This window comes from Gymnoscopelus microlampas (genome assembly GCF_963454915.1).
Source record: "Gymnoscopelus microlampas genome assembly, chromosome: 9".
NCBI lineage: Eukaryota > Metazoa > Chordata > Actinopteri > Myctophiformes > Myctophidae > Gymnoscopelus > Gymnoscopelus microlampas.
In genome coordinates, this window is record NC_139946.1 from 24918193 (window position 1) to 24930474 (window position 12282).

Genomic DNA, 12282 nt, shown 5'->3' on the forward strand with positions numbered 1-12282 from the left:
CGCTGGCATAGGTCTACGTTTAAATGAAAATGAAGCACCCGCGATTCGAACTCAGGTCTCCCACGTGGATAGGGACACTAAAGCCAAACATCTTAACCACTAGCGTAAGAGGGAATTCCCTCTTGGCTGGGGAGATATTAGGCTTTTGGTCTTCAGGCAGAGGCTCTGAGCCACTGAAAAAGTTAAAAATGATGGTTTTGTGAGTGTGTCTCTCTCTCTACTCACCAGCGGTTCAGCCATCACCACCTCGATCTTCTTCTCGGCCAGCACAGCGAACTCGGCGAACAGACTTTTGATGACGAACTCCCCGGGCTTCAGCTCGGGGTCGATGGTGATGCTGGACATGACGGCGGCGTTTCGTTTCTCCCACGAGAGGGGAGTGACAGAGGAGGGGGCTCGGCGTCTACTCACGCTGGTGCTCACTGGTGCCGAGGCTGTGGAGAGAGAGAGAGAGAGAGAGAGAGAGAGGATGAATAAAAGGAGGTCAGTGAGGATATGAGCGATCAGCCCAAAGTTAAACGGAATCTCCCATTTAAAATTATGTAATTAAGGATGTTTTGTACTAAATGTGATAGGTGAGGAGTAGCGGTGCAACAGTTAATCGACATAATCAATTTAATCGATTATAAAATTGCAGATCTACAAGTTCACAACGTGTCACTTTGTGACATTGTAGATCGTCAATGTTCACCGTTTAATTGTGATACTGTTCTAAGTACACAATAGCAATAATAATCAATTTAGTGGATTATAAAAAATCTATTACAATCGTTTCGTGTCAATCGTTAATATATAAAAAATAAATAAAAAAAAGACAAAAAAGTTTCTGGATTAATCATTTCATCAAAAAAGTAATTGATGGAATAAATGCTAGAAAATAATCAATAGCTGCAGCCCTATTGTGGATATATGTATAGAATATGGGCATTAGGCATTTGGTCTCACATCACTCAAAGCTAGTGATCCAAACATGATGTACATTTAATTAAGTTATCAGCTTTTAGCCACCACGACAATGGTTTCCATCCTTCATCCACTTAAACCCTATATACGTCGTTGACCGGAGTCCCCCAGGGGTCTGTACTTGGTCCCCTCCTTTTTCCCCTGTACACTTAAAGTAGACGATTTACCAGCTCACAAAGTGTTGCGTTTTGGGCTTGCAGGTCTTCTATTTTCGCCGAATGCTCACCTATTTTTGCCTATGACATGGCATGCCCAGAATAGGGACGCTATGGATCCTGTGGTTAAATTGTTTATTCAGATAGGACAGTGTAAAGAAAGGTCTCACAGGTCTCCAGTTGCAATCAAACTGGAGACGTCGCCATTTTGTGGTTGACGCACTATCCAGCAAGCTACCACTATGTGCCACAAAAAAAAAATCCTTTGAAATGTGTATGTAGTCCAAGTAAAATGTTTCATCCCAGCTGCCTGGATCATCAGATAAATGTCACTTCTTTTCAGAAAAACCAGTAGAGAAACTTTCAATGCGGTACTTTCCCTTGCCAGACCACCACCAACATCATTCACTGACCATAACTTTGACTTCAGCGAAAGCTATCATTTTGGAAGCAGTAAAAACTCTTGTGCTCAAAAACTCACTTTGTCACAGTGGGGCCCTTCTGAAATATCATACAGTCAGTGATGTCCTCTCCTCAATCAGAGACACCAGTGCATCTCTTAACCCAATAACATACAATTCAATCCGGGAACGCATCTACAAATATCTTCTAAATGCTATAATATCAGTGATTTTCAAACTTTTTCATGTCAAGGACCACCCAAAATGATATTAGGCCAGGGACCCCCCAGAAGCAAAGATTTGAGTTCCAAAAATATATACCGGTATACATATTCAGAGATTTGCAAAAATCTTTGCAATAAAAGCTAAAATCTAAAATGACACAGATGTGTTCCTGGATTAAATGGGTTAAGACCTGAGGCTGATTCTACAAATGTCTTTGTAGGTTTTTCTAAAATAGCAGATCTACAAGCTCATAGCACGAAGTGACGCGCTATGAGCTTGTATTTAGCAATGTATAAAATAAATAATGCTTTTTAGCTCAAATCTAAAATGACAGATGCTTTCCCGGTTTTAATGGGTTAATTTCTTCATTCCAAAAAAAGCCATGACTATATTAACAACAACAGATGATATATTATTTGTGTGCTGTGGACAATCCTGCCCCTACTATACACCCTGTTTTTCATACACAAATGTAGGCCTCGAAATTGTCATTTTTGGACCGATGTTTTGACACTACAGCTGAAAATACCCAAGTATAAAGCGGACTACCCCCAACGATCAGAACCTCTGCTGTTCCCAGCTCAACATTTTGGTGTATTGTAGGCTTTATGCTAAAATGGCAAAAAATAAATACATGAATAATAATAAAGTATACATTGAAATAAAATGTATTATAAATCTGACATAAGGTCTTAGTAACACAAAACCAACTAGAAAGATTGTTGCATAACGCCAACACTACGCTAGGCTAGGCTAATTGTCAAGGTATGCGCCATTTCAAACCGAGATATGATATGTCGTTTTTACCTTTCCCTTGATTAGGACCTCTACCTTTTCGACACAGAAGTTAATCATCTCTTCGGGCAGTCTACAGATCGTTTCCATCAAGCTTCATGAAAACCCGTCAATTTGCTCTCTAATAATTTCACTAACAGGCAAACCTTGACCTTGATTGAGACTCTGACCCTCTCGACCCAAACATTGATCACCTCTTCGGTCAACAAACGGTGGTAGTAACAAACGGTTACAAAGGTCATAAATCTCATTAGCAATGGTGACCTTGGCTGTCTGGCATAGTTTTGATAAGATAAGTCATCAATAAAAGTGAAAGTTATCATCTTCCAGTCAAAACAAGACAAAAAAACTTGCGCCAGGGTGCAAAGGTCCCCTTTACCTCTCCATTCTGGTTTCTGATCTCTGATTCACATTCATTTATTTGCATGATACAAATGTAAACAAATCACTCTGGTTCCAGAATATTATGCATACAAGAGTCCATTCCTCCAACATGGGCAGGGCGGTTACTTACTGCAATATTGCAATACAGTGATAACAGGAGACATGCATGTAGGTAGGGGTGAATGTATTACACCATAACCTAATTTTAGGGGCCATCAGTCAGCCCCCCCCCCCCCCCCCCCCCCAACAACAAAATAAGTTTCAGAGCAACAACTGGCTGTCTTACTTTTTAACATTAAATAAACCACTTGAGTCAGATGTGTTGTTGGAGCTGGGAGTTGTCCTGAGAACAGAACACTGATGGAACACTGCCTCCACATGATCAACAAAAGCCCCCCTCTGCCTCGCTTCCAGAGTTATGTAAAAGTTCATAAGATTGGGAACAGGTGACCCCCGCAACTCAGTGGGAGGGAGAGCGCTGAAATACTGTAACGCTCACTCACTCACACACACACAAAGCACGAACGCAACGCACGTACGCACATTCTCAGCTGGAGACGAGAGCTGTATATGTGCACAGCAGCACCTCTCAATATTGACACAGGCTTCCTGTAACACATTCTTGCAGGGGTCACCAGGAGAACCCACAGATAGTTCTCTGAATCAGTGATTCTTAACCTTTTTTTCACTGCAAGGACCCCCCAGTTCGATATGCATTACATTCAATGTTTATCTCCGGGAGTCCGGGACCCTCATCTACACCGCAAAGACCTCAGTGCTAATTTAACTCTTGACAGTGTAGCAAATATTTAGTTCAATTTGTACACCGTTAACCCATTAAGACCTGAGGCAGATTCTACAAATGCCTTATGTTGCTTTATTATACAGCTTGGTTGAATGCTTGATTCTGATTGGTCAATCACTGAATTCAGCGGTGTTATTTCTGGATAATGACCGATGAGCTCAATAACAGACCGCTGTCTAATCAAAGACTCAGACCACCTGCTCATATCAACCTGCACTGCTTGATATTATGCTGTATCCAACATGACAGCCATGTAAACAAACACACCATGTAATTTACAACTAAACATTGCTCCCAAGAATGTTTTTGAAAACATTTGAAGCGAGAAATAGACAATGCAGTAACCAAAAATGTATTCCATTTGATCAACACTTCCTTGTTTTCCGAGGCGACCGTGTCCGCCCTGCGCAACACTTACAGTATGAAGGAAATACTTCGTTTTATTGTTACTTTTGGGTCAATGTATTACTTTATTTATTAAGTAGCCGCGTAATAAGCGGGATAATTGCTACGCGTCAGTGCCTAATCACCCTGTCAGGATTTATTTATCAATAATGTCCGGCTACCCGTCAATTATCCCTGGCATATCAATGGTTCTCAAACTTTTTCATGTCAAGGACCCCCAAAATTGCATTGTAAGCTCATAGCGCGGCACGAAGTGACGTGCTATGAGCTTGTATATCAGCTATCTTTGAATAGCCAACCAATGTGCTACTATACGTAGCTAAATAAAAAATGACACAGATGCTTTCCCAGTTTTAATGGGTTAAGAGAGTGTTGCTTCATTCACACTGGCAGATACAAAGATACAAAGATAAACCGCATTTTTGAAGCTTTGTATCTTATCTTTGTAGCTCAAGTTGAAACCAGCTCAACTTTCTTGTAACTTTGTAGCTGTTGTAAAGTTCTCAAATTCTGCCCGAACCCGACCCGACGTTTTCGGGCCAGGCCAGGCCGAAAATGTATGGTAATTATGCCAATGTATGCTTTTGGGGGCTTTTCGGGCCTAACATTACATTATGCTTCGGGCCAGACCAGTTAGGGCCCAGTCAGGGTCGGGCCTTAATTTTCAGGGCCGTTGAGAACTCTAAGTTGTTGTAGCTTTTGTAGCAGCTACAAACGTTGGATGTATCTTTGCATCTTCATGTTGCTGGCTTCTGTTGAAAACAAATGGTAGCCTATATCTTTGTAGCTGCCAGTGTGAACACAGCATTAGAGACCCTTTCCTAACCATCAGTCAGTTAAGCTGGGGACCCCCCGGAACCCCCCAAGGGCCCCTGTGGGTCCCCGGACCACACGTTGAGTCTTGACTAGAGTGTCACATTTTGTTCAAATTACTCAACCTCTTTTGGGTTTGAATGGAAGCAGTGGAGTCCATCCATTGAGAAAATCTGGAACTCCTGTAATCCTGCCGTCTTGCCAGCAACATGACTAATGAACCACACACACCTACATGCCTAGACACTTGTCTGCTGGTACTGTAGGCTACGTTGGGGGAGTTAGAGAGACTTCTGTTAAGTTTAGGAATATTAATGGCTCTTTTCGACTACAAGAACTGAGTGAATTAAAGTGCCTGTTCTGGATTCGTTTCCATAATATGCTACAGCTCGGTTTCAGGTAAGGTCCTCAAAACCTAATTTGGGACCTGTTCAGGAGCTAGGTATAGTACTAACCCTGAGATCTGGGTCAACTTAATAGCGAAAACAGCAGATCTGCAAGCTCACAGCGCATTGAGCTTGTAGATGAGCTATTTTAGCTATTTTAATGAGTTGTTGTTTTTTTCTCCACCCTCAGGGGTGTTCCTGGTTATAATAGAAATGTAAACAGAACTTCACAGCTTCTGTGAAGTTTCAGGACATGGAAGGTTCTGGGTTACTCTTTGTAGTTGAAAAGAACCATAAGAGACCAGGAGGAAAGCATTCTGCACCAGTCCAGTATGTTCCCAGTCAGCCCAAAACGACCCTTGGCCAGCTCTCCCCAGTAAAGAAAAAACAACCCTGGTTCTGTTGCTTCCTGGTTGTCAAGAGCAACACCCCTGCATGCTCCAGAAAAAAAGTTCAAACAATAGCGAGGTGCTGCAGCTGAACCGCAGTAAAAAATAATAATAATAAAAAAAATAATGAGGAAAGATGTTCACACCCAGCAACCGGCTTTGAGCAACACACCAAGCATCTAACAATGATTAGGGTTACATAACTGAGGAGGTGAAAAAAGTTGTCGTTGAAGGGAATATGCAAAGCCGCAGGAGTGGAACCCCTTTTTTTAAACTTGAAAGCAAGGTATGCAGAATTGTACAACCTGCAGTATATAAAAACGAAACGTAGCGACTAGCGAGTTAAATAGAAAGTGAGGGTGGAATCGGATTAACCCATTAAAACCGGGAAAGGATTTTCGATTTTTGCACTGGTTATTAAAAAATAGCAGATATACAAGCTCACAGCGCGTCACTTCGTACATCTTCTATTTTTGAACATTTTTTTAAAATCTTCAAAGTGTGAGAACAACTGATTTAGAAGGCATTTGAAGCATCGGCCTCAGGTCTTAATGGGTTAATTGGCATCCCAGTGTGAGTGTTAAGCCCGATGTATATTTCGACGTGCACCGTGTCGCACACACACACACCTAAAACAGCCTATCTACTGCCATTTTTGGCTTTAAGGCCTTTACATACCGGTGCAGCCAGGGACAAATAAATAATCAAAAAATGCTAAATACTTGCCTACAAATATTTCGTACCAAAAGTATCCATGTAGCTCATTCATATGGGCTCATGTCTTTATTCGCGATGCGGGAGCTCTGAAAAATCTGGCTTGTTCCAAATAAAAATAACGTTGGTTTATCGCCACAGTAATGTACTCAAGTCATGACACCAACAACCGTTGGGACAAAAATATATTTTTGGGCCAATTAATCACACAAGGAAAACGCCCCCTGTGTGAAAAACTTTTATAGTAAGGGAGGGGGGGGGGGGGCTGATCCAGGGGGCACACAGTGTGAGTGTTACAGAATATAGTAAGGGGGGTGAGGGGTGTGGGGTGGTCAGGGGGCACACTAATGGGGAGTGACTGTTATTGCGTAGTGGAAAACGCTGTCCAGCAAGCACAGTGAGCCTTTCAGACATTTGCCTCTTTGTTTACTGTGTTTCACCAACACGCCCCCCCCCCCCCCCCCCCCCCAACACCTCTTCAACACACCCCAGCTGCCCACCCAGTGATGTCACATAGCCTTGTCACATAGCCAGCTCGCCACGGCCAATCACCACCCCGTGATGCCCTGCTCTACCCCCACCACCCTTCTTCCTTCTTTCCCTCTCCGACTGTCTCTCTCACTCCTGTATCTCTAGGGTACAGAAGTAGAGAGAGACAGGAGTGAGACAGAATGCCAGACAGACAGACAAGAGAGCGGGTCGCAGGGAAGGAACATTGTTTGTATTTTTCCACTCAACAACACAGCGAGGGGAAAAAAATGCAAGGCATCCTTTCCCGGGCCAAGTCTCTGCATTGCTCTGCCTTTCTATCTTGCTCTCTCTCTCTCTCTCTCTCTCTCGCTTGCTCTCTCTCTCTCAATGGGGAGTCATTTGTGACGTGCCAAATCCGACCCTTCCCTCCCTAAACTGACCTCGTTGCAAAAATCTTAGCAACTGGTCTAAAAACCTTGGAGGCTAGAGACAACCGTCGTACTGTGTGGCCGCCTGGCCGGGGGGAGCTGTGCGACACACTCACAGCTCATGCTTCATTCCTCATTCAAATCTCAATGCAAAAGTAGCAGAAATACCCTCCCAACCCCTTTCTGTGACTAACGTCAGCAAAGCAGGCTTTAACCCATAGCTGAATTTCTCTCTCCGCGGCTTTTCAGGAAAAGCTGCCGGCCCATCATCGGCGACCTGACTGACGCACCAGGAAGTAGCTTTGTGGCATCATGAAATGGGAATATGAAAAGTGACATCCAGTAGCTGTGTGACTGACTGCTGCGGTCCAATGACTGGGAATGCTTACTCACCACACAGGGGCTTAAACAAGAGTGCTTGCTACATATTTCTCCGCTTCAAAACAATGAAGCACTAGGAGTAAAAACGTATTATAGCTTAAACCATTTAGACCTGAGGACGATTCTATAAATGCCTTCTAAAGCCTAACTGTTTTCTGAAAAACGTCATATCATACAAATACAGCGTCACACAAAAGCATCAAAAGTAGCAGATCTACAAGCTAATAGGGCGCGAAGCAACGCGTTTTTAGCTTGTCGATCTGCTACTTTTGCTATTTTTTTATTTGAATCCTGGAAAAGTAACTGTTTTGGACATATGAGGTTTCCACCCGACAGAGACAATATATATAGCTATAATCGAAAATGACACAGATGCTTTCCTGTATTAAATGTGTTAAGGGTAGTTGTTCTCAAAATTATTGTAGGACTTTGTTTGCCATCATTTCCCAAAGGGGACAATCGGAATATTTGGCAACTGCAGAGTATGCACAGAACATACAACATGCAAAGAATTATCAACGGCTAAAATACATAGCCCACGGAACAATGAAAGTGTGGTTTGGGGAAGTCCAAATCAGGCACTGCAGGTGAGTACACAAAGAGTGCAATTTGTAGATTGAATACTGCTACTAGTACAGCTATAACCTCCAATTGTATTCCTTTCCAGGCCTTCAACACTGAATGCCCATCTCGGTATTGATACATAGTCTTTATCCTCAAAGGGTGATACCTGATAGCTAGCTGAGTGGTTAGGGCGCAGAATACATGGACTCGACTGCCTGACAGCGAGTCTCTGGTTCGATTCCTGGCCTGCTAGACCATTTGCAGCAAAAACTTGTTTAAAAATGATTTAAAATAAGACTTGAAAATTGCTGATCTAAAAGCTCTCAATGCCTAATGTAGATCTGTTATTTCTGACAGCGACGCGATGAGCGTACAACAAAGTATAAGTCCAGCATTTCTGTTCACAACTTGAAGCCCTTCAAGGAGTCCAGGGGTTGTAAAGAATACTGATACCTTGTAAAAGGTATACAGGCTTATCATGCAGCCAAGCATGTGAGGGGCTCCAGAGACCCCTCAGAGTCAAAGAGACACCACCCGTCCAGAAACACAGAACCCAGTCGGACTACACAACTCATAGAGCGAGTGACCTCGTCACAGTAAAAATAGAGCCCTCCCCAAGGCCTTCTAACTTCCGCTCTCAGAACAACCAGCAACAATGGTGTACATACAGTACACACACACACACACACACACACACACACACACACACACACACACACACACACACACACACACACACACACACACACACACACACACACACACACACACACACACACACACACACTATGTTGGTATGCAGAGTTGGATGCATGCATTTTCATTCCCTTGTAGTGTATTAAAGGGAGTAAAGGTTGCACGGCTAGAGTGTGCTAGTGTGCGGCAATGCCAATTCTGTCACAGTGTCTTAACATGTTAGCACTTTCCAACGAGTTACTACTGGTCGACACTTCACCGTGGCTTCTTCTAGGTAAATGAGCCAAGCCCAGGAGATACAAGGTGAATCAAAACTGACAAATGAAGTTGACAACACCGGTTCCGAGCAACATGCCGACATGAAAACACAGGCTCTAGCCCCCGGGACCTTCATGCGCAACGTGCATGCGATTATGCTGTGACAACTTCTTTTGCAAAACAAGTCAAAAAAGTGTCATTGATGTGCTGTTGCATGGGGTGTTTAGGAGCATTCTGGAACATCAAATATGTGCCAAGCAAAAAGAAAGAGCGTGATGCTGAGACAACAGGTGGAGGAAGGTTGTGGCAGGTCAGGATACACAGCAGAATCCAGAGTGTTCATTTAACTCAAGAGCGTAAAAAGTGAACCGTTCTTACACTCAAAGAGTTAAATTAAAACCCTGTGGATTTCACGGCATAGAGAGAGACAGTTGCTATAACTAGGCCTTAGCCCTCTTTGTTCGAGAGGCCTAATGCAGAGGAACTGGCAACCAGCACAGGATACGAGGATAGGGGCGGGGGGCTAAGGGGCCATTAATTAGAGAAAAAGGGGGCAAATGAAGAAAAAAAAGCTGTTTACCCAACGGTTGCTTGTTCTACTGAACAGCAAGTTGCCAACTTTACAGCACCACAAAATGAACAGACACTGGGAAAGTCAATGCCATTTCAAGGAAATCTAGAACAAAAAACAAAAACGAATAACAGTGGTATATTTTCAAATGAGTCAATTTATCTCAAATCTCTGCACTGGTTTTGTTTTCTCTTTGAATTGTATCTATACACAACAGAGGATGAGAGATATGCAAATGGTTCACTGCTGCAACCGTGAAGTCTTTAGATTAACTCTGACCTATTTTGTCATGTCATTCTAGGTGAAAATCTCCAAGATTTCAAAAAATGTGTTAGGGAGAACTTTATGTTGGGTTAGGGATGGTAGCAGCCGTCCAGGGTTGTCCAGTCAGGTGTCTATTGGTAGATTGGCCAAGTAAAAAAAAAATCGGGATAATACTGACAGAACAATACAAGAGTGTTAGTAGCCGACTCAAGCTTTACTCCGAGTGTGAATACTGGTTTAGATATCCGACTTAGGGGAGTTATCCCATTTGAGTCTAATCTTATTGAACGCTGATGCAAAATATTCTGCGATTATAGGCCTTTAATTATCCTTTAATTAAATAGTGCCTGGTACAATCCTCGGGCCATAATTGTATCTCAGCAACAACGTCATTCATATACTCCTTCTAGGGAAATCCCATATGAGATGATTCTCCACACAAAGTGGTTATTTTCTTATCATTTCATAATATGGGTGGATGTACAGTAAGTTGTGAGGCACCATTTCACATCATAGGAGTTTACATCAAGCAAGTGTAAAAAGCCATCCCAGCTGTGAAGTGAAGTGAGGTGGGAATACAGGATCATCAATAAAAATCCTTCATTGATAAACTTTTTGTCAGCAGCGCTGGTAGACTGGCATAGCCTCAGTGGTATTTTCAGGGGCAGAGCAAGCATGCTGTGATTATAAATGTTGTTTTGTGCTCTTGGGATTTTTAGTAATGGTAAAAACTATGCTGTTGCAATAATAAGACTGTTTATCAATTGTTTGATCCCGTTCAAAATGTGTCTAAACTAACTAACTTCTGCCAATGATGTAATTTCTGTCTCAAAGAATGATACACGTATATGATGATCATGTGCTGTGCCTGTGCTTGGTCTAGTTAACTTGGCAGCGATCGTTTGCTACTATACTTTGCATTGCAAACCAGTGATTTGTTTTGTAAATTATTTTGTTAAAGTAATTGCATGAAAGGTGGAAGGGTCACTTGGGCAGAGCTTCAAAACAATATGTTAGCAGACAGAGCAAAAAATATATATACATTGGAAAATTATACATACGCGTAGCGGTTAACAAATTAGCAATGCGCCCAATAACTTCATGTTACTGTTCAATACAAATTAAATAAAAAAATCGTCAAAAAGCTCCCATATATCACATGCAACAAAAGAGGAGGAAACTGATGGGTAGATGTACAAGTTTGAGGAAGAGCCATGGTGGCTCAAAACGTTACTAACTAAATTCCATTTGGGAGCAGCAATACTGGTGTGCGGAATTCTATTCTTATACACTGTTAAACTTTATTTTATCCAGCACCCAGCCTAGTAGGTCTGGGATGTGTGTCTTTTAGCCGTTTATCAGCTTCTCTCTCTCTGTCTCAACTAGATGATCAATACAGCCAAATAATGGTGTGTGGTCATGTTCTTTACGAGACACAAGAACTTATGTCACTATAGCTGGTGACAGCCACCATGTGACAAACTGTGACATCATATTATAAAGCATCCTGAAACAAGGGGACAAAAGAGTGATGCTAAGCAGCATCAGAGATATATTAGTGATAGGCATTCCAGCTGTATCTCTATTTGTATGTTATAAGCCTGATTTAGTTGTGCGCAGGTATAGCCCATCGAAAATAGCTCTGAGCTTGTAGACCGGCTATTTTCATTACGCCATACGATGCGCAACCAGGTATAAAGGTCCCAGACTTTAAGGTCAACAGGATAATAGAGGCAGACCCTTTCTTATGTCTGATGGTATATTAGCTGCCTGTATGGGAACATAATAACAGGAGTCAACCAGAAGACAGATCAATAAGAGAGAAACATTAGCCGTCCCAAAGGATAAGAGAGAGAGAGATAAGTATGGGGGGTTGGAGGGGGGGGTATGAAAGGGAAATAAAGGCTGGAAAAAAAGATAGTTGAAAAGATATTTTCTGTGCATCTGGAAGGAATGAGTTGGGAGACGATTCAAGTCCAAAAAGTGAAAGAAGTGAAGATGAGGGGGGAGAATGGCTAGTGTGGCAGGCGCTTTCGGGCAGCCCGTGAGGGTGTACGTCTTGTACGTGCGTGTGTGTGTGTGTGTGTGTGTGTGTGTGTGTGTGTGTGTGTGTGTGTGTGTGTGTGTAATCACTGTCTGCATCTGCAGATGCTCATCAAGGCCACGGTGCCCCGCGGGACACAGCCGCAGCCAGCCAAACAAGGGAAGTTAACT

The 12282-nt window shown here is 42.7% G+C and overlaps 1 protein-coding gene across 11 annotated transcripts in view; it reads right to left on the bottom strand.

Annotated features, from left to right (window-relative positions):
- fryl (furry homolog, like) overlaps positions 1–12282 on the bottom strand; it is a 109976-nt gene that overhangs the window by 74276 nt on the left and 23418 nt on the right. For all 11 annotated transcript variants that reach the window (XM_084066794.1, XM_084066785.1, XM_084066791.1 and 8 more), the window contains one exon: positions 226–434. In XM_084066794.1, the coding sequence (XP_083922920.1) occupies positions 226–345 (120 nt within the window). In that variant the 5' untranslated portion in view covers positions 346–434. The remainder of the gene's footprint in view (positions 1–225; positions 435–12282) is intronic.